Source organism: Grampus griseus, assembly GCF_964374135.1.
Source record: "Grampus griseus genome assembly, chromosome: 14".
Classification (NCBI taxonomy): domain Eukaryota; kingdom Metazoa; phylum Chordata; class Mammalia; order Artiodactyla; family Delphinidae; genus Grampus; species Grampus griseus.
In genome coordinates this window covers 76,609,131-76,635,886 of record NC_139008.1, presented here as the reverse complement: position 1 = coordinate 76,635,886, position 26,756 = coordinate 76,609,131, and the positions used below count along the sequence as shown (strand labels likewise).

Below are 26,756 nucleotides of genomic sequence, written 5' to 3'. Positions count from 1 at the left end.
GGGAGGGCTGTTGGTTAAAAAGGCTGCTGGGTCCCTTTCCCAGATGTGCTGATGCCGTAGGTCTGGGGTCAAGAACGTGCATTTCTAATAAAGTCCCAGGTGATGTAGATGTACTTTGAGAACAACTGTCCTCAAGCAGTAACACCCATGAAGTCGCTAGTGACTTCTTTTCTAATACGAAACATACAACTGTAAATGATACATGCTCTTTGGATGGTAGCCCCAAATCCTTCGAATCATGTTGAGAAATGCTGCCTTTGGCTAAACAGAGGGCAGGCAGCTTTGGCCTCACTGTTTTAGGCTCTGCACTGTGCTGTCCCAGCCCAGAGGCAGTCTGTCCTGGGGACTGAAGGCAGTGTCCTCAACAGCCTGTTAGGAGGATGGGGGTTTGGAATGCTCAACCTGCAGCCGCTGGCTTAGCTCGTTGCCGCCACCCTGGTTCTCCTTGGGAAGGTTTCTCTGCAGGCACCATCGCAGAGACTTCTTCCAGCCTGAGATCTACAGTCACGACGGAGGCAGCCCTCTGCGTGGGGCTGGCTCCAGCTCAACTTTGGCTCTCAGGAGTGGGACTGTATGGCCTGCCTAGGACACTAAGCCCTGCTCTGAGAGTGGCAGGACCTGGTGGGTGCTAGGTTCCTCCCCACTGCCCTGCGGACCCACGAGGAGACAGTTTAGGATCTGTCTTCGCAGCTGACATCTGCTGAGAAATCCAGTTTCCTGAGAGTAGCATTTCCCTCTCTAGACTCAGGAGGATTGACCCTTAACTGCTTGCCAAGGAGATGGACCATCTTTCCGACGTAAGGTAAACAAACTCTCATTTTGCTTTCCACTCCTCCGCCGGTCATCCTCCTTTTGCATCAGGTCTGAGAAACTTCCCCCTGACCTGTCTGCGGTGGCTCTTCCTTCCACGTTGTCCAGTTTTTCTCTCACATCATCCACATTATAAGGGAGAAAGTTGACTTCTCCAACCACATGTGAGCTTTTGAAAAAGTCTTTATTACCTGTCATGCAGGAACCCCAGAGAAAGGTTGGTGGATGATGGTGGCTCTTCATAGTGTTTACCTCACAGTCACGCCCTTATTAACTGATTACCTGTTTCTAACTTTTGCAAAGCCATGGTATAGTGGCCAAGTCCTGTGCTCCGGACGCCATCCATGCTGCCTGGGTTTGAATCCCAGGTCCACCCAGCTGTGCAAGCTGGTAATTTCCTCCACCTCTCAGGAAAGAAGGATTTGGACCTGTCGCATTCTCAGACGGAAGACTCACATCTGGTTCTCAAGGTTCCATGAAACACTGGAAGAGGGAGGCTCAGCTGGGAGTCCTAGCAATTAACCTAAAGAAGCTGCATGGCCCACGAGAGCCAGTGAGCTGTAAAAAGAACATCTCAGAGAAGAGTGGAAGGGTTCCCATGTAACACTCAGAATGAAGAAAGCTAATGAAAACCAGTCAGGATCCGAATGTATCACAAGATAAAATGGGGCATGGTTTGCTCTGAGCAACTGACAGAATATGAGGGCAAAGCCCAATCCATTTGACCTTGACTCTAAGAACATTCTCTTCTGATGGATGCAAGAGTCAAACCTTGAGAGGAAGAAATATAATCTCTACACACTGCCCAGCTCCAGCTCTGAATACTATTCACACCATTGTAACAGTTCACATACTGTTTATCTGTTCTCACCTTTTAAAAGATACCTACAGATGAAGCACACAAAAGGACTACTGCACAGGATGAAAAGCCATCTGCTGTGACAGCGTGAAAATGAAGGCAGAGGTGGACGGTGGGAGACGTCCTGTTATCAGTACAGAGGACCCGACACGAGGGCCACAGTTGATGGGACTACAGTTAGGGTTATTATTAAAGATGAAGAGAACTGTAAAAGGTAGGCTGGAAGTAAGCGGTGTGAGCCAAGTTCTGATTTGTCATAGCAGGGAGTTATGAAGTCTTACGGTTGATGTATCAAGAAGATGAAGAATTAAGTGGTAAAGAATGAAGATTACAGGCAGTACTAGTTGAAAGGTGTTGCCTCTGGGAGGGCAGAGACTTGCTGCTCAGATACAAGCCCTATTCACTAATTAATTAGACGTTTACCACACGCAGCTAATAGTCTGACTGAGTGCCACATTCATTATGCCCCACAAATAAATGAAGTAACTAAGTAAGGCCCGGTGTGGGTAGGGATGTGCTACAGAAATTGGCACAACCTGGCCCAATAATTCCACCTTCAGGAAACAGACGTAGACAAATACTGGCATATATAGGATGTCCACCTCAAGAATTATTTATAAAATAAAAAATCTCTACGTGTCCAACAGTGACTGTGTAACTTGGTAGTGGTATATCCAAATGATAAACACCATACATAACCACTGAAAAATATAGTTGCCGGCTTCCCTGGTGGTGCAGTGGTTGGGAGTCCGCCTGCCGATGCATGGGACACGGGCTTATGCCCCGGTCCGGGAGGGTCCCACATGCCGCGGAGCGGCTGGGCCCGTGAGCCATGGCCGCTGAGCCTGCGCGTCCGGAGCCTGTGCTCTGCAATGGGAGAGGCCACAACAGTGAGAGGCCCACGTACAGCAAGAAAAAAAAAAAAAAAAATATATATATATATATTTGCCAAGTAAGTGTTTTAAATGTTAAAAGGTTTTTAAAAAAGCATATAAAACTGTATTTACAGGGACTTCCCTGGTGGTCCAGTGGTAAAGAATCCACCTTCCAATGCTGGGGACTCGGGTTCGATCCCTGGTGGGGGAACTAAGGTCCGACATGCCCCGGGGCAACTAAGCCCGCATGCCACAACTACTGAGCTTGTGCGCCTCAACTAGAGAGCCAGCCTACCACAAACTGCAGAGCCCACGCACCACAACTAGAGAAGAGAAAACCTGCACGCCACAACAAAGATCCTGCATGCCACAACTAAGACCCGACGCAGCCAAAAAAAATAAACTTTGTTTAGGCAGGAAAGAAGAAAATTAAAATGCTTAAAGAAGGTAGGAGTATGGATGATTTTTTATTTTCAAATCTTTTCCTGTATTTTCCACAAGGAAAATACACATAAAAGAGGAGATAATGATCAAACAGCACGGAGAATCAGTGGATCCGACACAAGACTCTCATGAGGAACATTGCAATGACGTTTGCCCCGTGTCTAAAAGTGTCCTGAGAGTGAGGGCCTTGCCTAGGCCAGGACTCCTCCGGAGTCTTCCCACCAAGCTGTTTTATTCTTAAAACTGTCGTGAAGTTAAGTAGTAGTACCCTCATTTTTCATAAGAGTAAATAAAAGCAGAGCGGTCAAGGCATTTGTTCAAGGCCTCAGTCAGTGGCAGAGGTGGAATTCAAACCCAGGTTGGCCTGGTCCCAGAGTATGAGCCCAGCTCCTCCTGCACACGAAGAATTGCCGCCACCGTTGAGGAACAGTCACTAAGACTTAGCCAAACACAGCGCAGCAGCTTCAGCCTGCCATCTCTTAAAATCTGTACAACCTCACTTTAGAACATTTTAAAAAACCATTAACAAAATATTCATGAATTATGCCAGAGTAGAAGTGCCAGCCTTCCTGTTCAGGAACTATTTAAAAAGGTGCGCTTGTTTACAGAGAGAAACCACCTTCCGTTCAACTGTTCTAACTGAGGAAGGAAAAAATTCAGAACTTAAACTCAGAAGACTGATCAAGATGCTGAAACAAGGGTCCTCCAGAACAGTAACTATCCCTGCATTTACTTAACTGTTAACCAACAGCTTTAGCAAGCACAGAGCCAAACACGAGAGCTTGTCTGAGCGCCAAACGTAAACCATCACCAATTCTGTTTGCCATTTCAGACTTTTCGCCTGTATTATGTTCATAGTTGAAAAATGGATCTCAGTGCTATCTCAACATCTGCCTGCCAGTGACCACTTTTAAGCCATGTAGTAATTATATGATTTAATACTTCCATTACTGGGTCAAAACAAAAATGGTGCAGTACACTAGATTAAGCTGGAAATCTCTCAAGCAACACAACAAAACCAACATGTGAAGAAAATAAAGCATTCAAGTCAGGTGCCTGAGATTTGAAAAAAACAAATCCACATAATCTGCACAGAATGAGACTCCAGTCTAACTGCACTAAGTATACATAGAAACTGTGCCTCTCCAAGTGTCAACAGTCTGATTCTTTCTTTTTACTCCCTAAAGATAAAGTCCATGGAACCCCTGGGCCCAGTCCAGGGAGGAGCCAGACTGGCAGCCTTTGCCAAGATGGACTGACACCTGTAGGTTCCTCCTAGACTGCAGGTTCTAAGATGTCACCGTTGGAAAAGTTCCTTGTAACCTCTGATCTTCAGAGAAGAAAGACACTGCAAAAAAAGAGCAAACACCTGCACTGTCTAAAGCAGTCCCAACAGCCTTGTGAAGCCAGGCAGAGCATTTCTTTTCCAATTCACAGAGGAAACCATCTACCTAAATAAAGTTCATGCTGCCGTCCAGGAACTGGTCTAGCTAGAAAGTTCTAACAGATGAGCCCCAAGTCTGCAGTAATTGTTCCCTTTCCCTTGTAAAAAAGACTAAGTAACCTGAGTTTGAGTTATTAAGAAATTAGGATTTTATGAAGTCCAGGAGAGGAACAATTAAACTCTTCATTATAAAAAATATCAGCACCAAAAGCCTGGGCTTAAGATGTTCTTAGATACAGATTTTAGGGCTCTTTTTTTTTTTTTTTTATTGCTGATTACAGATTTAAAACTATGAAATGTGCATTTCTTGGCAAGTTACATAAGTGATTTCTTTGCTTACTGACATTTCCAATAAAAGCTTAAGGAAACGGACAAAAACACAAAGGACGAGAGAAATACGAACAGCCTCAAAACAAAAGGATTTAGTAACAGAAAAAAACCCTCCACAGTTAAGTGTCTGTCAAATTTTAGAATTATCAAAACTGTGCAAATGCTCAACTCAATGTCATACACTAAGCTAGTAAAACTTGTCTTTGTAGCTGCAAACTGAAAAAGTCACCCACTTATATTTGTGATCACACAAACCACCTAATTTTCTCAAGGTTCAGCTTAAAGCAACATTTAATAGACAAGTTCAAAAGGAACACTTGCTTTGTTTTAACACAGCTGTGCTCAGACGTCTCCACGATGTCCTCAGAAACCATCCTGGACTAAGCCAATTCAAAAAATACAGTTCAAAGCAGCGTCACACTAGCCGCCTGAAGGTATCCTTGGAGATACTGGAGCGCTTCTGCGTTGAGGCTGGTGCTCACCATTGAGGGAACCTACACAAGATGGGAAGCACACGTACAGCTGCTAGAGATCCCAACGTACAAACACAACGCCCCCGCACTTGCCGCCCTTCTACGGGGGAGCTGCCACAGCTCTGAGAAGGGCAGTCCATCACCAATAATGGTTTAAGGGATCCCCAAGTAACTCAACTGCTTTCATGCCTTCAAAAATGGGAAGATGAATGACAGAGTTCTTTGACCAGAAAGACACTTACCCTTCCTGGACAGGCAGTAGACAATTTGTGAAGTGACTGTGCCAGGTGAATTCTGGGGTTGTTCACCATTTGACCTACAGGATCATGCTCTTTTTTCCCAGCGAATGCCAGCTGAGAGAAAGCAGTCTGGTATCCCGGTGTGTCTTCTATGTCAATAAAATGTTCTTCATCAGGAATAGTATTATCTTCAGGTAACTCAAATAGGCCGATCAGAGACTGTAATAAAGGAGTCCTGGATTGGAAGATGACAAAAAGACTGAAGTAACTGCTCTGAAGACTTAAACAATAAGGAGCAGCTTCCTCAAAGACTTAAGACTGTAGACTCGTAGTCTCCAGAGTAATAAGGGACCTTTGAAATTACGAATGAAATGGTGCTTATGCCTAACCAGAAACCATTCAGTTCTTCTGGCCACAGCACCCCAATGTCTCTTTCCCAGAGCCGCCAAAGCTGGCTTGTGTGAGTGACCCAGGCCTGGCTGATTAGAAGGCCATATGGCATCAAGCCAGACCAAGGCAATCCAATGCTTCTAAGTCAGAAGAAATAAGCTTCAAGTTGTCAGGGCACTTGACGGAAGGCTACTTGAGTGAAACCATAGTAAGGGAGAGGCAAAAGGTCAAGAAAAGCTAGGTCTGCACATCGAGCTAGACATCAAGCACAAGCACATAAACCTTCTCTTGGCCTATTCAGTTTCTCCTCTTAAGGACTTAGGCCGGTTTAGTCGAGTGACTATCATAAAAGTCTTAGAGATCATCTAAACCACGGACTTTCACCAGGCTTTTCAAAGGGGTTCATGAATTCCCCTACAAAGAAAAGTTAATCAGGGGACTTCCCTGGAGGTCCAGTGGTTAAGACTGCACTTCCACTGCCAGGGGCATGGGTTTGATCCCTGGTCGGGGAAACTAGGATCTCACATGCTGTGCAGCGCGGCCAAAAAAAAAAAAAAAGTTAATCAGGAAACAAGATCTTTCTAGGTAGGCTCAGAAGAACCCACAAGTCATGTCTTGGATCTCATGGTTGCTAGGGGGGAGGCTGAGGTCAGAACCAAATTCTCTTGGCTCCCAAGAGAATAAGCTTGGTTAATTTTGTAGTCACAGGGGAAAGAAACTGTAATTTCCAAAACACCTTAGCATGGAGTACTTACCATAGCTTGGTATACTCTGTATCCATCATTGGGGGACATTCTGTTAGTAATTTGGTTATGCCAACCGCACAAATCTTTTTCTCTACATTTCCAGATACTTTCTGAATTTCAGGAATAATGATTTTTTCCAAAACCATTCCAAACATTCTATGAATCAATGCAAAATAAATTCATTCAGTATTTCATTATACCACTACAGTCTAATTTAACAGTGAGATGCTTACATTATTTATGCTCAGCGACTCCTTATGAATATAACAAAATACAAAATAAGGCTGTTAATTTTGGTCAACTGAATGGGAGAGACCTAAAAATGACAGAACAAAAACATCAAACCTCTACTCTGTGACCAACTGTCATCATCTTTTGTGAATACTACCTTAAGCCTCTGCTCAAGGAAAATCTTTACAGCCATTCTTTTGGTCTTGTATGTTTTTACAAATTACTCATGAAATCTTTGAAAAATTAGAAATCAGAAAACAGATAAGAAAAAAAGAATTACCATCACCCCACCATCCAGCATTAACTAGTTTTAACATTTTTGGATTATAAGCTTCCCAACTTTCTATGCTTACATACCTTTAAGTATGTAAATGTTAATGGCTGTATTTAAAAAAAATGATTTGGCCTATGAATGTTGTCGCAAACATCCTAGCAGTAAAGTTTTTAATAATTCTAAATGCTGTAAGATTCTCAATGTAAAATTCTCAATTTATACTCTCATTATTTTATGAAGAATTTATTTTGTTAAATTCTTTCAAGTGGAAATAGTAGATAAAGAGCATGGACATTTTGATGCTCTAGGTAACAAGTACGTATTTTTTGCTCTACAGAAAGACCATACCAACTTAGGCACCACCAGCACTGAATGAAACTGCTGATTTCCTCACAATTTCCTATAGCTCGAAAAGCATATTTTCTGGTACATTTCAGGTTAATTCATTTTTTTTACATTTCAATCAATCTGGAATTATTTTTGGTACAATACAGATGCGGAAAGTTTTTCTCCAAGGAGTTGTCCTCCTTTCCATCCTTCCTTTCCCTACTACATGGGAAATGCTGCCTAACTGCATTCTTATACATATATACTAAGTCAAAAGCAAAATTTCACTGATCCAAACTCTTCTCATTTGAAAAATCACAGTTGGCCCTAACAGAGAGGCAGGCTCCGGGAGACAATGCCAGCTGTCTAAACACAACATAGAACACTGGCTGTAGAGAATGCCGGGGGATGGGGCAGGGGGCGGGGGGTGGGGGGAGACCTTCGGGAATTAGGAAAACGTTTGCAGTATTTCCTTTACAACCCAACCCCCCAAGAATATTTTGGAAACCACAAAGATAACTATCACTGTGCATCAAGAACTATAAAGTCATCTATAAAATAGAGACTAAGAGGTCAAATGTTTTGCTTTTAAAAACAGGATAATAAATAATGAAAACAGACTTACTTTGGTTGTATACCATCAAATATTTCTTGTAGTGCTAGCGCCCCGTATTTTATGCAATACAAATTAATAAACACTAAGAAACCTGTTGAAAGGAGGTGCAGAGTATCAATACAGAGGACTCACTGCATTAAATAAGTGATTTAGTGAAAGTCTGCCAAATGAAATATTCACAAATCATTAAAACCCAATGACTAACTTTGGCATCAATACTGGCCTTTTAATACAATTTAACATACAGAATCGCTGCCTTTACACTACAGTCATAAAAAGGCTTTACATACAGTCTCTGATTTATATTTCTTTATGATATTTCTATTAAAAATGAAAAATGTTTTGATATTTAAACTTACAAACTAACCTCTGGAACACAATATATTGAAACTGATTTAGTGCTTGAAGAATACGAGCATCTTAAAATATTTTATATATAAAATTTATAACTGTTAAAAGGTTTATATGTACATATAAAGTCTAAGGGTTTTTAGCCTCTTTCCTTCATTATTTCTATAGTAACACCAAAATGATTTTACTCACTCTTGATAAACTTTGTTGTTTTGGAATTCTGAAGTCTTTGGAATAGTAGAATGAAGATTTGCTTCCTGTATTGGTCAACTGACTCACTAAAGAAGTGAATAAAAAGCAACAATATAAATTCAGCATTTTTCTGAGTACTTAACAGAAGCCTCAATTAAATGTACAATGAGGTTATATTCATACTCACGGAGGCATGTGCTCTATTATACTATTTAGAAGATAAAAACCTTGGTGGTCATTGGCTTTGGATGCAATCAGCTTCTGGAAGACACCTAATAAGCCAGGCTACAACAAATTAGATTAAATAATTAGTTAAAGAAGCAACAAGGATTAATTGTTCCAAAAGTTAAACAGGTGATATATTTTGGAAAAGGGTGCATGCTGTCATAATCTAACCCTTTTTCTCTTTTTCTTTCTTCTGAAGTGTAGAGGAAAAAAAAAAAACACAACAAGCCTTTAAAGTTAAGTTCCTGAAATTAACCTATTTGGCTCTTACTCTTTTAGTTTCCACCAGAGATAAATATTACTAAAGGATACCTAGTTCTAATAAAATATACATTAATGTTTTCTACTAATTAATTCTGTTACATGTTCTAATTAATTCCCTTTTTATTAAGTTTAAGAAATTTTTAAAAAAGTTTAAAGAATCTGCCATCCCTAGTTTTTCTCAGTTACCTTAGAAAATTACAGTTACATCAAAATCTGACTCACAATTTTGTCAGCGGCAGCACTTGCTATTGTATTTGAACCTCGTTCTAAGAATGCCTGGAGAAGCCTCACTAGAGCAGGAATATTTCCTGTTCTTTCCCAAAGCACTGGCTGAAGGAGATGAGGAAATAAGGCCATATAGGAAGACGGGATGTCATTTTTGTGTGTTTCCAGAAGCAAAGACATCACTTGAAAGACATACGGAATAAATTCTGTTGATAAAAGTAAAAACAGAGCTGTCAGCTTCAGAATTAATGACTCTGACACAAAAGGCACATATCTCTTAGGCAGACTGCATTTTATAATCACTTGAAGAATTTTATTCAACTAGAAAAATAACTTTCTTTTACTTACCTTGTACATCATTTTGTAAAATTTCAGTAAACACCAGAAACAAAGCCTCCTCAAAATTTACAACAGCAGCAGGGTTAGCCTTGCAAGTTATTCTTATGGATAAACATATTGCTTCAAACATATAGTGATTAAAGTGAGGTTTGCTTGGGTTCTGAAATTAAAAAAAAAAAGCTTATGACTCTAATAATCCAATTGACTATATTAAAAATAACCTAAAACATTTAACCTTACTAAAAGCACACTGAAAGAGATGCCATTTTTTTTTAAATCAATATTAAAAAAACCCCCACAAATTACACTAAAAAGCCTGCATATATGTTAAAATTTTACAGTGCCTTTAAAATTCAGAAAATGAAGTAATACTAATACCTGTTTGGATTTTTTTTTTTTTAATGAGCAAAAGTCTACTTATGAAAAAACACTTCCGAATCACGGGGAGGTGACTACGTAAGCCCAAGCTCCCAGCGCTTGCAAGGAGCTTTCTTAAACCTGTGTGCTCTCCTAGAGTCGTCACTGTAAACAGCGGTGGGAGAAACGAGCAGGGATATAAAAGGCCTGACTCTGCCACTAGCCGTGTGTGGGACCTCAGGCAAACCTTAACCTCTGTGGGCCTCAGTATGTCTGTATCTGCACCGTGACAATCCTTCATATCATTTTCAATTTTCTTTTTCAAACAAAATCCTTCTTGGAAGGCTACCATATGAAGCTGATGAACTCAGAAGATAAGTGTGTATGTACAGGGGCAGGTGAAAGTGGAGAGGCCCTATGTCTCTTTTCTCTCAATTCCCCCAAACCCAAGTAGGCCCAAGGCCCTTACCCAGAATTTGGTGCAAACAGGATCACTATTTTGAGTCTCTCTAATACTTCCTATGACTTCATCTCCTTATCATAGAGTAATTAAGAATAAGCGTCTACAAAGGAATTTTATTAGCCTTAAACCGATTTATTTTCTAAAACTTGGTATTAATATTTAAATATGGATCAAAATATCTAAAATCTTTGATCAAAGAAAGTGAATTTTATTTTTGGGGAAATGAGTCAGGAAGAACAGACACAAGGACTTCAGTCATCATTTTATATTAGTCTGAATAGCTGCTTTTGTGTCCATTTGGTGCAAAGCCTACTTCTTCCATCTAAGATCATTTCAGATTGTTTGTACTTTCTCAATTCTCTTCAATGAACCCGTTACTTTTTAAAGCGAGAATAAAATGTTTTGAAGTCTCTGAGCTTACACTTAAAGGAGAGTTCTGCCCAGGCTCCCATCTCTGTCACCCCACACTTTCAGAATCACACATTAACTGCTGGTCGGGAAGGAGTCACAGAGCTCTCTCTGTCCGACTGACTGCCAGGGAGTTCTGAGGCTCAAACAGTCTGAAGCATTTAGGTTAAAAAGCAACTGCCCTTTCAGAACTGGTTCTGTTACCTTACTAACAGCTAATAGCTTCTGTGTAAGCTGCGTGATGAGAGTAGGGATGTAGGGGATTATGGCTTCTCGTAGGAGGGAAAAACTTCTCATGATAGCTGTAAAATATGAAAAGAGCAAAAACAAATAGTTAAACTTCAGAATAAAAGAGTGATTAGTGGGAGAAAAAAGTCCACTGATTCATAAACTAAAATCTTAAGACTCTTACACAACCCCCAGATAGCTCTCTACATTTAAAAATCATCTAAATTTCCCTCCCTTTTAAAATTAGACCAACAATTGGCAACAAAATTTAGCTGGGAAGTGTTATTTCCAGAAGGCTTAAGGGACAATAAAAAATAATGAAGTGGCTAAAGAAGCAGACCAAGAGGAGGCAGGTGAAGTAGTGGATGGACACGGCGGGCAGCAGGTGGAAGGGAGTCTGTTTTGAGTCTCCTTTACTTAGAAATCAGTGGCATGAAATTTTACCTCTAGCCTATTGGAAGTATGATCACAGCCTACCAGAAGCTGAAAGAGAAGGCCACTTGCCCATCACCCCCCAAAAGAGAGACTAGGAGCCTGAGAAAAATCCAAAAATACACGTAAAGCTAAGGCCCATATTACAGAATTAACTGCTCATTAACAGACACCTAAAAACACTGCGCACAGGAGAGAAATACATTATCAAGCTAAAAATATATGATGGCTACTTTTGCACAAACAAAATAGATGTTTACTAAGTAGAGCACCTACTGTATGCTAGGCACACAGGATAGATAGAAAGTTATCCTTTCTTGCCTCCTCGACTTTGCAGTGATGCCAAAGACTCACCCTCCAAGTAGCTAACTGCTACCTATCCCGCACCTCAGCCTAGATATCACTTGCTAGAGAAAGCTGAGGGCTACAGGATGGATCAGCGCCCCTCCTCTGGGCTGGCACAGAATCCTCACATTCATTCACAGAACAGTATTTACTGGGAAGCTGTTACATAGTGGGCGCTCCTGCAAACCCTAGGAGCACAGCAATGAAGACCACGGACCAGTCAGCAACCTCACAGAAATGGACATTCAACAAAAGTAGTTACACATCACTCTTGGGAGAAATACAGTGCTGAAAACACACACACACACACACGGGTCCTGACCAAGCCAGAGGCACTGGGAATTAAAAAGCATTTCCGGATTTCCCTGGTGGCGCAGTGGTTGGGAGTCTGCCTGCCAGTGCGGGGGACACCCTGCTCCGGGAGGATCCCACATGCCGCGGAGCAGCTGGGCCCTAGCGCCACACCTGCTGGGGCTTGCGTGCCTGGAGCCCGTGCTCCGCAACAAGAGAAGCCACCACAGTGGGAAGCCCGCGCACCACAACGGGGAGCGGCCCCCACTCGCCGCAACTAGAGGAAGCCCGTGTGCAGCAACTAAGGCCCAATGCAGCCAAAAATACATAAATTTATTTAAAAAAAAAAAGCATTTCCTATGAGTCATCCACCATGCTAGACTCTTGGAATGCAACCGCAAGTAAGACTAAGACTGTCCCAGAGCTGTTCCCAAAACACTCTCCTAATGGAGCACCTGACAGATTGTTAACAGCTGCCTGTGTCCCTGGCAGTATTTCTATGAAGGCAGGATCTGTGCGGGGTCTATCAAATACACCCAGGTTTCACACCAAGACCTAGCAGAACATGCCGTCAATAAATGTTGTCTGAGCTCATCTTTGCCCTCAAGAATTTCAACCTAGGAAAAGAAAAAAGGAGTTTGCTACCTTTTCTTTAGTAAGAGGAGTTCTATATCAAGTTAGGGTAAAATTTTTTCTGAAAACACCAACAAACTAAACTATTTTTCATTTAAAAATATCGAAACCTACCTAATGCTTGACAAACAGTATCTGGTTCATAGACTACATAACCTGAAGTACAACTCAGAGTGTTTACCACCCCTGTAGTCTGAAATTAGATACTTATAGTCTGTACACCAGGGAAACGGCCTACCTTTCATAATATATTCATTTTCTGAAGAGCCAGGAAGTGTGAGAGCTTTGAAAAGGTTTGTTAGCAGAATCTCAACAAACGGTGCGATTTCTGCAGCTGTAAAGCTATAGATGAAAAAACAGCTTTCAGTCACTACCAACTCTTGAGCTTGTCACTTTGGAACACCCTTCGCAACTACTAAATCACACTTCTTGGCATAAAAGTGAGCCATCTCCCACCACTGACAGTCGGAAGACAGCTTAGGAAAATATTGCTTTTATAAGTGCTCATGTTAAGTTCCTAAGAAGGCATATCTGGGACCAAACACAATTAAACAAACCCAGCAAACCCAACATTGTCTACGGCTGTTGAGGTCATCCCTGGATCACATCTGTCACCATCGAGAACAGAGCCCGGACTCTCAGTCATCTAGCTTTCCTGGAGGTGGAGCAAGTTCGGAAATGTTTTCTGCGTAAATTCTGGGCCTGAAGACAGGTACTGGCTTAACTCGCCTAAAGGATAACCTTTCAACCCTTAACTGGCCACTGTACATATCTGTACTTCAAGTTCTTGATGAAAGAAAGAACCTAGAATGTTTTCCATCTCTTACCCAAAGCTGTTTCAAGAAATAACACTGTTGAAGAAAAGGCCTGAAAGACATGCAGACCACCCAATCCTCTGCATTTTATCCTTGGATCAGGCCACAACAGCTACTGCCTTGGACCCTAGAGAATTACTTTCACTCAGCTGTGTCATGTCTCAGCACTAAATAAGATCACAAAAACAGCAAGGTGAAAATAACTCTGTTGCATGATGTTGCTGTGAACAGGGCTACTACTGTATTCCCTTAACAAAGGCCCACTTCTGAATAACTTTGAATTTTAATCTCACGGACATTATGGACATTTTAACTCACCAAGTTTCTCTCTGCCTTGGCCGCTAGAGGACTCCACATAAAATCCACAAGTTTCTTTCTTTACCTACTGTACAGGATCCTCTGACACACTTCTGTTTATTAACCTCACACCCCAGTTATTTTCCTTTGCTCCAATTTCCTCCATTTAACTTTATTGTCAGAATGTGTCTACTCTGGCATGCAGTCTCAAATCCTTTTGGAACGAGGCATAGTATAAATGAGTAAAATATACACATTTATTTTTTTAACTACTAATGAAATTATGAATATACTGAGATATCTTTGACCAGTACAGAATGGTCTTCACCCCGAGATGAAAAAATATATTGCATCAAATACTTACAGAGCGGCATTGTTAGGCCCCCTCATAGTAAACATTCTCTCAAGAGCATGTGCTGCATAAGTATGAACAACAGTACTTTCAGCTTGAAGATGATTAATTAAGAGAGGAATAGAGACTAAAAGATGCTCTTTTGGTACCTGAAAAAAACAATATACATGCTGTAACTCACTGATACTATCTTGAGTAAAAGACAGCTCTAAGAGAGTGACTTGCTGATTCTAAAAAGTGTTTTTTTTTTCAGCCACTATTACAATGGAGATGATACAGGTGAAAAAATCAAAACTTCTACCTTCACATAATGGTTCAGCTCACACTCACTCTTCCAATTCTCTTTCTCTGAGCATAAAACTATGGTTAGGGTAAAATAATAATATCATGGAGAAGCAGAGATTTCATTAATCTTAGAACCATACTTTTCACTAGCAAGTATTTCTTAGAAAAGTCATTCAAGCTCTTTGTGCCTCATTTTCTCCTCTTAAAAGGGGGGGGGAATGGCATAAACATAAGCATACTAATCTTCACTAAAAACCTCTAAAACTTTAGCATATCCTTTAATCTTTAAAACAGAACAGCTTCACAAGGTTGCATGTAACCCTGGTAGATACCTGTCAAAGACACATAAAAAGTATAAATCAAGAAACTGAAGAATCATCCACAGGAAATAAACGGTGGCATGTTCTTATGATAGAATACTACACAGCTTACCGCAAAAAAAAAAAAAAAAAGAATACTACACAGCTATTAAAAATGAACTCTAACACATCTACTAAAAACAACGTTAAGCACAAAAGAAAACTAGATATGTAGACCAATACCTATAGTAGGGTATCATTTAAATAAATAAAAACTTACACCTATGTAATACTATAGAATTTTTGTGGAAACAAACGTGTAAAGCCATAAATAATCACTTACACTGAATTCATTCATTATCTCTGGGGAGAAAGAGAATAGAATGGGAATGGGGAGGGCGTGCCCTGCGTCCCTCCACTGTGTGTGTAGGTTTAAGTAATTATGGCCTGGAGTTAAGATTTGTGGTGGTTATGTATCATTAAATTATTCTCTATTCCTGCTTGTGTGTTTAAAATAATTTACAAGATGGCTGCAGGGTAATTTGGTGGAGGTACTGGAGGGAGTAAGACGAACTGTGCTGTTTTGTTTTCTGTGTCACTAAAATTAAAGTGACAGTGTTAAGAATCAGAAGGATTATATAACTAAACAGCAAAAAACAATCCAATTAACTCAGCAGAGGAGCTGAATAATATTTTCTTTCTTATTTTTTTTGGCCACACTGCATGGCTTGCAGGATCTTAGTTCCCTGACCAGGGACTGAACCCAGGCCCCAGCAGTGAAAGCGCTGAATCCTAACCACTGGACCACCAGGGAATTCCCCTGAATATTTTCCCAAAGAAGACAGAGATGGCTACAGGCACCCGCAAGCTCACAGGCAGCATTAACAATGGCCAAGATTTGGAAGCAACTTAAGTGTCCATCAGTGGATGAATGGATAAAGAAAGTGTGGAGTGCACACGTGCGCGCGCGCACACACACACACACACACACACACACACAGATGGAATGTTATTCAGCCATAAAAAAAGAAAATCTTGCCATTTGCAACAATATGTATGGACCTTAAGGGCATTATACTAAGTGAAATAGAGAAAGACAAACACTATGTATCTCACACGTGGAACCTTAAAAAACAAAACAGGAAAAAAAAAATAAAAAAAACACCAGAAAAACAAACTCCTACGGAGCACAGATTGGTGGTTGCCAGAGGCGGGGAGTGGATGAAATGGGTGACAGGGGTCAAAAGGTAAAAACTTCCAGTTACAAAACAAGTCATGAGGATGCAATGTACAGTGACTAGTTGCTTCTATACTGCATATAGAGAACAGATCTCAGAAGTTCTCAACAGAAAAAAAATGGTCAATGTGTATAGTGACAGGTTAACTAGATTTACTGTTATCATTTCACAATACATACAAGTATGAATCATTATGTTGTATACCTGAAATTAATGTCAATTATTTCTCAATTAAAAAAAAAAGACGAGGCTCACTGAGGGAAGAGTAGATTGGAGTCTCCCCACTCTGGGGGGTGTCTGCTCATTGACAGGCACTAGGTGGTGGAGTTTTTCTCTTTCATTCTCTTTGCTGAGGCCCAATAACTGAATGTGTATAAGTCAAATGAGGTGGGATTCCATCATAAGCATTAACACTGTACTTGACAAACAGTAAAAACTTAGTAAATGTAAGCTACACTCTTTCTCCATCACAGCTAACTGTCAAAATGGTATTCAGCCCTGAAGTAGATAGAACTAATAGAATTTATCTGTCTTCCCTGGGGGGTGGCTGTTAATAAATTTCTATGTTGTGATCTTCAAACAGACAACAGCAGATAACTTAATGGTGGAATAATTGGTGGTTTAAAAATGCCCACTGCATTTCCAACATAGGAAACGGAGTACTCCTGCACAAGGGGCAGCCCCAGGTGTGGGTCTGTTTTCCTTTCTCTGGTCGAGAGTGCTACAGTTGGCTGGAGGCTGAATGTGATTGATCAAAATGGGGAATGATATGAAGATAAAGTTCTATAAAGGAGATTTATGTTGTAAAACTAGATACTTCAGGATCCACAAATTCTTATTCACGGTTCAAACTATTTGGAAAATATATGAATCAAGAAATGACAAATGTGAAGGGTATTTTGATTCTGAACATGTTTGGGAAGCTGTTGTGAAGAGCTTTAACAAGGAAAGGGTTGTGACCAAAAGACTCCATCAGTGACTTGAAGGGGTGGATCCAGAGTCTCAGTGAACTTGCTGGACTGACTTTTAGCTTTTATTGGTCCAGTGGAATCAATAAAATTGATCGTGCCTGAGAACATATATAGGTAGATGAAATAAATATCTTCTACCATTAAAAAATAATAATAATCAGAAGGAAATTACATGTTTTCTAAAAATTAAGACCAACAATCAGATGGAAATATGGACAAAAAATATGAATAGATAGTTCGCAAAAATGAAAATGGCCCTTTAAATGGAAAGATGCGGGGGGGGGGGAATAAATTGGAAGACTGGCACTGACATATACACACTACTATATATAACACAGATAACTAATAAGGAACTCCTGTATAGCACAGAGTACTCTACTTAATACTCTGTAATGGCTTATATGGGAAAAGAATCTAAAGGATGGATATATGTGTAACTGATTCACTCTGCTGTACACCTGAAACTTAACACACAATTGTAAATCAACTATACTCCAATAAAAACTAAGAATAAATAAATAAATGGCAAGATAAGCTTTTAAACTCTAAGAAAAATACAAAGTAAAACTACAATAAGATACCATTTCACATCTGTGAGTTTGGCAAAATGGCAAAATTCCAACATCTTTGGGGAAATAGGTGCTTTTTTTTTTTTTTAAATGCAACATGATACAACCCCTGTGGAGATTTGGCAAGATCTGGCAAAATTACATATAAGTTTACCCTCTAATCTAGTAACGTCACTTCTAGGAATCTATCTCAAAGTTACAATGGCAAAAACACTATGTGACACATACAAAGCTATTGTTTCAAATAATTAGCATTATTTAAAATAGTGGAAGTTAGAAAACACCCAGAACATCTACCTCTTGGGGGACTGGTTGAGTAAACCACAGGAGAGCCACCCAGAGTACTATGCTATTTAAATTAAAAAAAAAAAAAAAAAAAAAAAGAGGGAACTGTGTAAATACTACCATGGAATGACATCCAGGATTTACTAAGTGAAAAAAAGCAAGGTGTCAGAATTCCCTGGTGGTCCAGTGGTTAGGACTCCAAGTTTTCACTGCCATGGGCCCGGGTTCAAGCCCTGGTTGGGGAACTAAGATCCTGTAAACCACGTGGTACGGCCAAAAAAGAAAAAAAACCAAAGTGATAAACAGCGTGTTTAGCATACTCTCTTCTGTGTAGGAGGAGGGGAAATACATAAATATATCTAGGACAGTATTAGGGTATATTTTTAAAATTAACTAATGGAAACATAAACCAAAACTTGGTAAAAAATGGTTACTTTCAGGACGAGAGAAGGAACAGGGAGGAAAGCTAGACCTTTCTGAATGTACCATGCCTGACTTTGGAGGTGTGTAAAGTAACCTTTCTCATGCCCCCCCAAATAAAACAAAACCCCACAAACAGAAGAATCTAATTATTTATCAAGTTAATGGCAAAAATGCACAAAGAATAATTTCAAGTTGCTTTAAACATAGTATTTCTTGACTATACATGCCTAATAGGATAATATACGAAGGATATAAAAAACACAAAGAAATCAAACAGCATTCAGCACCATTACTTTAGTAATAATATTGGTATTATTTATTTTCTGGCTCTCTCCTATGAAAAAGCCTAAAACCAATTTCCCTAGCACCTAGATTATAGTCTCTAAATAAAATTTCCCACCTTCAAGTGTGGCTAGTTCAGGTCTGGGGCAGGAAATGTACAAGATGAACATGGAATACTCTGTCATATATGAAAGAAGGGAAGCTGTTAAAGGCTACTAAGTGTGTCAAGGGGACACAGGAACCTACATAATGGGGCTCCTACTGGCCAAAGAAGGAACAACTAGAGAGTCAAAAAATCACTCATTTGTCCTCTGGAGGCTGGTAAGGCACTTAAACTCATTACTCTGAACTGACACGGGAAAAACACACAAACATTTATCCTGTTTTCCCCATTCAAATTGGTAATTAAATAATCTATGAGGCAGTGGTGTTGGTTGTACAAAAAAATAAACATACTAAAAACCACACAAGTATACACTTAAAAATGGTGAATATTATATTAGGTTACCTATATCTCAATTAAAAAATGTGCCAATGATCACTCTTAACATCACTGAAAGTGGATGAGACAATGTACGTGTCCTAGTGAAATGAAGCAAAGTATACCAGTGACAAACTCTCGCCACCCCCCACCTACCAGAGGAATAAAATCTAATCAAGCCTCCAGATTTACCAATTTAGAAATACAGGGAACAGAGAACAAGAGGTAAACCATACCTCTGAGGATGCAATCAGCCAGAACTAGAATGAGAAACTCTGCAAGGTAAATGACTGGTTTCTCCAAAAAATGACATGAATAAAGAAAGGGGAAGAAGGACCCCTCTGTTGTAAATTAGAAGACGTGAGACATAATCAACCATAAGCAACGTGTAGACCTTGTTTGGTTCCCAAATTTTAATAAAATCACTGTAAAACAGTATTTTAGAGAAACTGAGGAAAATTAATCATGGTCTGGCATCCTAATTTTTTATTTTTTTATTTTTTTGAATTTTATTTTTTTATACAGCAGGTTCTTATTAGTTATCTATTTTATACATATTACTGTATGTATGTCAATCCCAATCTCCCAGTTCATCCCACCCGCCCCACCCCTGCTTTCCCCCCTTGGTGTTCATACATTTGTTCTCTACATCTGTCTCTCTCTTTCTGCCTTGCAAACCGGTTCATTTGTACTATTTTTCTGGATTCCACATTTATGCGTTAATATACAATATTTGTTTTTCTCTTTCTGACTTACTTCACTCTGTATGACAGTCTCTACTGGCATCCTAAGTTCAAGGAGTTATTGTTAATTTTGTTAGATGTGGATATCGAATGATTGCACAGAAGGGAAGAGAAGCCAGTATACAATAAAACTCTTAAGAGATTAAGTGGCATATAATATATAAATGAAAAGCAACTTACTTGATTCCTAAAAATCATAATGTATTTGATACCATCAGCTTTAAGAACAGGAAATTCATTCACTATATAAAAAAAAAAAAGTCACAGTTATTTTAGTGCTAAGGACTGTTAACTCCCAAACTAGTGACAACATTATCAGATTTTAAAAACATGGTTCTGGTAAACAAAATGTCAAGTAATTAAAGCTTAATTATATAATGATCTACTACACAGCTATTAATACTGGTAAGTTTATAAATAATTTTATTTTTCCCCCTTATCTTTAAGTTTCATTACAAATGAACGTGTGTTACTTATGTAATTGAACAAAAATGATTTGGACCATGAAATAACAGTAGTATCTTCTTCCAAAATTGAAGCTATTCTGAATCAAGAGCAAGTCTCTCTAGAGGAGCTTGCACTAGTAGTGGGAAGTAAGTTAGTGAAAGGGATAAAATATTGGCCAATTGTTAAAAAGTTCCTGAAGCTGAATGATAGTAACATGGAAGTTCTTTGTAATATTCTCCCTACCTATTAGTGTATTTAAATTTTCCACAAAGTTTTAGAAGAATATCTCTTGATCAACATATTTTTGTAAACATATGAAAGTATCCTTAGTATTTATTAGTTTCAAGTACTTTAAATTTACTTCAATTTTTAAGAGTTCTTTTTTTTTTAGTTTTATTGGGTTAGCCAATAAGTTCGTTCGTCCCTTAACATATTTTGGACAAACCCAAACGAACTTTTTGGCCAACCCAATATTGTATTTTTATTTTCTTTTTCGCCATGTAGCTTGTGGGATCTTAGTTCCTTGACCAGGGATTGAACCCCAGCAGTGAAGCACGGAGTCCCAACCACAGGACTGCCAGGGAATTCCCAAGAGTTCATTTTTAAAATAATTAATTAATTATTTTTGGCTGCATTGGGTCTTTGTTGCTGCACGCGGGCTTTCTCTAGTTGCGGTGAGCGGGGGCTACTCTTCTTTGTGGTGCATGCATTTCTCATTGTAGTGGCTTCTCTTGTTGCGGAGCATGGGCTCTCGGCATGAGGGCTTCAGTAGTTGTGGCTCGTGGGCTCTAGAGCGCAGGCTCAGTAGTTGTGGCGCATGGGCTTAGCTGCTCCGGGGCATGTGGGATCTTCTCGGGTGAGGGCTCGAACCCGTGTCCCCTGCATTGGCAGGAGGATTCTTAACCACTGAACCACCAGGGAAGTCCCCCAAGAGTTCATTTTTTAAATGAGAAGGAAAACAAAAACCAAAGTATAATTTCTAGTGCATTATTATATGTACATTAGAAATATACAGTGACAATTTAGTCTCACTTGTTCCTGTTTTCCTTCTACATAAGAGACATTTTCTTTATGGAAAGTTAATTTCACCTGGGCAAGATCTGGGGCAACCATTTGAGATTTTATCCAATAAAGTAACTGCAATAAGGATAGGAGCCACCACTTTCAGTATCATGGTGATATAGAGCTGTAACGGTACTCATTTTTTAGTTAAAAATAAAAATTGCAGGTGTAGGGACTTCCCTTGTGGTCCAGTGGCTAAGACTCTGCGCTCCCAATGCAGGGGACGTGAGTTCAATCCCTGGTCAGGGAACTAGATCCCACATGCCACAACTAAAAGATCCTGCACGCTGCAGCTAAGACCTGGTGCAGACAAATAAATAAATAAATAAATAAATGTATTTTTAAATAACTGCAGGTATAGTGTAAGCTGTACTAAAAACATTTCACAAAACTCACCATTAGCTGCTTTTAAATCAGGGAGAATGTGATTCACAAAGAACTCAGTCAGGTTTACAAGTTCATTCGCTTGTGTAATTCCATGCTAAAAAACAAATTCATAACAGTGAAATAACATGAAAAATCTGTAATTATTTACCACACTGCAAATTTAGGCAGCTTTAGAAAACCAGGTTGAAGATGGAAATGAATACTTCAAAACACAAACTACTTACATATAAGACTATTCTAATAGATAATAAAGAAACTTCCCTAAATTAAAGAACAGCTAAATTTAAGTTTAGCACGTTTTATATACTGAGTCTCAGCTAAGGAAGCAAGTGTGGCATCTGTTGATATTTTGGTCCATAAGAAACTTAAGTGCTTAATACATCAGTATAAAGCCATCTTTGGAAACCATATGAATTCTAATCAGAACTGACACATTATCTAACAGAGTAGGCTATATAACCAGAAATATATCACTTCTTTTTGACTTCTGTGGTACCAACAACTATGTTTTAGAAATAAAAATATACTAAAAGGATTCACCTTCTGGGTTTGGGCTTTCGATGCCAAAGACGTCACCAGGTAAATGGCTGCATCTTTGTGTTTCCAGTTGACAGATGGATTTTTTGCATATTCCTGCAGCATGGAATTAACATAACCAGAGAAGATTCCTGTCACGGGTCCCTCAAAAAACTTGCATAATCCTCGTACTAGATCACAAGCAGCCCTGCGTCTAGTATCAATATCTACAAAATCAAAGGGAAATACATTATGGGAGAAAGAAACCACCACCAACCGACCAAGTTTATAAGAAAACAAATTGCCATCTGAGAGCTAACAGCAACAAAAACAATGAAAAAATTCCCCACAAATGTAAAATGAGAACAAAACTGAAAGACCATCATAGTACGATAACACTAATAAGTATATAAAAAAGAGAAGACAAGTAATTCTACATCTGATACTTTGATATAGCTCGTATAAAGAGCTGCTTTCTACCATGTACAAGTTAAAGAAGGAAAACAGTTCTCCAATGAAAGCCAGCTGAAATGACACACTTATCAGGACTCCCTCACCTCCCCGTATTTATTAGACAGAGAGCAACTTTAAAACTGGCTTGCTAAGAGACCAACAGCTAAAAACCAAAATACACACCAGATCCTTCCAAATCTCTTCTTATATACTCCTCAGAATTATCTTCAAAGGCTTCTTCATCAGCAGCTACAAAGCAAGATGACATTTCAGATCACCTCTTGAAAGACATGGCAAGTCATTCTACCTTTACAGTTGAGTGTGCAGAAGAGTATGTGGAATTGCCATGTTTTACAGCAAAGTGTTCTTTCCCAACAAATGACTACTTCATATACTCTTAATCATTAGAGCAGCAAACGCTACCCTGAAAGATTAGGTAATAGGTAATGCATACAGCTGCGAGATAGGCTCACTTGTTCTAATGTGAACGTCCACAGAACTGGACTTCATCACCAACCTTCAAAAGTGTTGGGAGACCAATCTAGGGATGCCAACTTGTTATTCTGCCAGATAAGGACATTAAACAAACAACCTAACAACTACTATCACCATTATTTCATAAAGTCATTTCAACACCAAAACAAGTAGGACAGACAGTATCAGATTAAAGATCTGTCCTTTACATATAGTTTTATGAAAAAAGGAAAGGAAATAAAACCCCACGTTACACTTTTATTTCCTCATTTTGTTCCTGAATGAATGATCTAATGACTGCTCTTCCCAACTGTCAGAAAGACATTTTGTACAAATACAGACTCTTAGGACTATTTTAACCTTAAGCACAAACTAGGTGGGCTTCAACTCTGTATTTAAAAGTCATCAATCACTTCTTGTCTCAAGTCAACTGTTCAAAAATAGCTTCTGCCTTGGTGAAATACTAAATCCAACAAACCTTAGACTGAATATGTTACAAAAAGCAACACAGAGAAGACTTCTTAAATTCTTAAATTTATACTAACATACTCTTTTAAAAAACAAGCTCTTAATTAATCTCCTGAAAAAGCTTTACACTTTGCCACAATTACCTCTAAATTCCATGTTAGGTACAATAACCTTTTCACAGATACTTGTCAGCGTGTTCTGGTCCTCAAATAGATTCTTATAGTGAGGTCTCTCACAAACTGAAGCCAGAAACTGAATTGCATTACTTACCAACTGGAATAAAACACAAAAATAAGCATATTTTTAAGAGCAAACGGAACCATTTATTTCATGGGGGGGGAGGGGATGTCTTAATTATTTGTCTCCACCATCACCTTACCAAGTCATATTTAACCTCTTGACCTGTTGTAACTAGTAAATTCCAGATGGCTGTGACAAAACGAGGCAGGTACCGCTGAAATTCTTCATCATATTTTTGTGCATAGAGTGCGGCATTATCACAAATCTGGGATTTTAAGAGCTCCAATAAGCCTGCTTCCTCTTCATCCTCACATAAGAGAAAACGGAAAACTCAAACATACAACGTCAACGCTATCATAAACATGGAGAGTAGCTGTAATTCCTGAACTCTAAAAATTTTACATCAAAGCCAAGTGCTGTGAACTACATCTACGCCATTGTAAATTTATTCACCTGGTCTATCAAACAAATACAAGACGAAATGCTTCTTATTTATTAATCAATGAGAGCAGTTCTCAAAAGTTTTCAAGTTAAATAAAGCCTTTTCAGGACTTCCCTGGTGGTCCAGTGGGTAAGACTCCGTGCTCCCAATGCAGGGGGCCTGGGTTTGATCCCCAGTTGGGGAACTAGATCCCACGTGCATGCCGCAACCAAGAAGTCCATGTGCCTCAACTAAGACACGGCACTGCATGCATGCGTGAATAAATATTTTAAGTAAATAAATAAAGCTTTTTCTTCTGGTTGCTGAATTATAAAATATTTACATATTAAATCGAAAATAATATATTCCTACAAAAACCTGAGTAATAAAAATCATATCACATTTTCCTTTGTAACATGGTCTTGCTATCTCCCAAAAGGTTCCCATTTCAAATATATTAAAATGTGTTCTCTTCCCAATAAGCTAATGCTATAACATTCTCACAAATAATATTCTGGTTATAAAATGTTGAACAACCTAAAGCAGGGGTTAACCTGCTGCCTAATTTCTGAAGTTTTATTAAAACCCAGTCACACACATTCTTTGTTTTCATTTATACAATTTATAGTATTGCCTATGGCTGCTTTCAACTACAACTGCAGAGTTGAGTATATAGCCCACAAAGCCAAATATATTTACTACTCGGACCTTTATAGAAAAAGCTTGCCAACCCCACCTGAAACCATGACAGTGACTGATATAATAATGCTTACTACATATAACAGCAATCACAAATACTTTTTGAGCTATATTATGTGCCAAAGAACTCAAATTGAGAAGAGATAAAAGAACAGCTCCTCAAGGCATAAATATAAGGGATGTCACACAGTGAGATGATGCATTTAAATGGGCAAACAATTCCCTTAAGAATCCTAAGTGAAAAACTTCCTTTAGACTTAAGTGTAAAGACAAGCTTTGTTTTCTGAGGGAGTGGTTTCTTCCTAGTGGACTGAAGGAGTTATTTTATTGGAACTCTATTTTTTTTTTGGTTGCTTCTTGTTGTGTAAAAATCTCAGACAAAATTTGCTGTACACCCACAGTAATGATTCTCCCTCTGCGTGCCACCCAAACAGATCTGCATCACCAACTGTAATTTTTATCTGGTGTTGAAATATTCTTAATATTTTACTTTTTACATTTTTTGTTTGTTGAGAAAGAGGTAAATCATAAATATATTAATAAACAAGCAAACGAATAACACAGAGTGCTACATGTTGAAAGCACATATTACAAAACTCAGATCAGAAACTTACACATTACAAACTTTCACGTCCCCTCTTTCCCACACTGTAGATGGCTTTTTCAAGAGGCCATTAGAGAGGTTTAAGTTTTCTTAGTATCTTCAATGACAAATTATTTTCTATTTCATAAAATGTTCACAATGTGAATACTCCTGAGGCCTTACTTTCAATAATGTAATAAAACAGCCTTATCCATAAATTGTGACTTAAGTCAGGACTATAAGAAGGGTAATTCTGCACATTACAATTATCCTCCCTCCAGTGTTCTGAGGGTACTCAAATAATTTTTTTAACATTAAAAAAAATTGAGATATAATTGACATTTAACATTATATTTCAAATAATTCTTAAAAAAAAGCTTACTTGGGAAATATTTTAAATAATACTTACATCAGTTTGCAGCAGCTTATTATCTAATGTCAAGAGGGTATGAAAATTGTTCATCCAAGTTTCCATATTATCTTCAAAAAATTCAGGGAGATCCTAAAGAATAAATGGTGACTTGAGACTTTTGGTTGAAGTAATTGTTATATTTTAGTAAGTTTTCCCCACCACGCCAAATGTTTTGCACATGCCTATAGACTCAAGCTCACATTTCTCAGCTAAGTCAATGGATACCTATTTTGACAAGAATTCTCTGCTCCAGCTAGGTCTGACAGATAAGTAAACCATTCTGACTGTCTCAGTAAGCTTTCAACCGCAAACGATGCCACCTGTTCCTGTCCCAATGTAAATCTACTTATTCCTTTAAGGTTCAGCTAAGACTGAAAACTTTCCTTACAAAACTCAGTGCTTACCAACACATTCCTTTTCCTTTCTGAACTACTGCATTTACTGTAAGATGACCGCCAAGTCAGGCTTACTGTCTTATACAGTTACTGATTTCCTGTGGCACAATACTGCCCTCTTAATGAGGGATAAATCCAAGGGTAAAGATTATGCCTCCCTTCCTATCAGGCTTCCGTGACTAACAAGTTATTAATCACCTCATTCTACCTGACTTCTAGGAAGCAGAACTCAAAATAAGGTATACAAGAACCCAGTGGTATCCTTAAGAATTTCTCAAATTGCTGTCTAGCTGCACACTGAAGGTATGCCATTTTGGGCTGTTCATCTCATATTCATTCTACCTATTC

General features: G+C 39.0%; 1 protein-coding gene across 1 annotated transcript in view; it reads right to left on the bottom strand.

Moving 5' to 3' along the window:
* Positions 1-4,292: 4,292 nt before the first annotated feature.
* The window catches only part of CSE1L (chromosome segregation 1 like), a gene marked incomplete at its 5' end in the record, with an annotated part of 42,115 nt that continues 19,651 nt past the window's right edge, over positions 4,293-26,756 (bottom strand). Inside the window, 18 exons of the mRNA XM_082669618.1 lie at positions 4,293-5,256; positions 5,478-5,709; positions 6,620-6,766; positions 8,068-8,149; positions 8,602-8,687; positions 8,789-8,886; positions 9,313-9,521; positions 9,664-9,814; positions 11,087-11,184; positions 13,050-13,153; positions 14,288-14,424; positions 20,032-20,093; positions 21,757-21,841; positions 22,288-22,490; positions 22,900-22,965; positions 23,802-23,931; positions 24,038-24,205; positions 26,011-26,103. Coding sequence (XP_082525744.1) covers positions 5,167-5,256; positions 5,478-5,709; positions 6,620-6,766; positions 8,068-8,149; positions 8,602-8,687; positions 8,789-8,886; positions 9,313-9,521; positions 9,664-9,814; positions 11,087-11,184; positions 13,050-13,153; positions 14,288-14,424; positions 20,032-20,093; positions 21,757-21,841; positions 22,288-22,490; positions 22,900-22,965; positions 23,802-23,931; positions 24,038-24,205; positions 26,011-26,103 — 2,241 coding nt within the window. The 3' untranslated portion in view covers positions 4,293-5,166. The remainder of the gene's footprint in view (positions 5,257-5,477; positions 5,710-6,619; positions 6,767-8,067; positions 8,150-8,601; positions 8,688-8,788; positions 8,887-9,312; positions 9,522-9,663; positions 9,815-11,086; positions 11,185-13,049; positions 13,154-14,287; positions 14,425-20,031; positions 20,094-21,756; positions 21,842-22,287; positions 22,491-22,899; positions 22,966-23,801; positions 23,932-24,037; positions 24,206-26,010; positions 26,104-26,756) is intronic.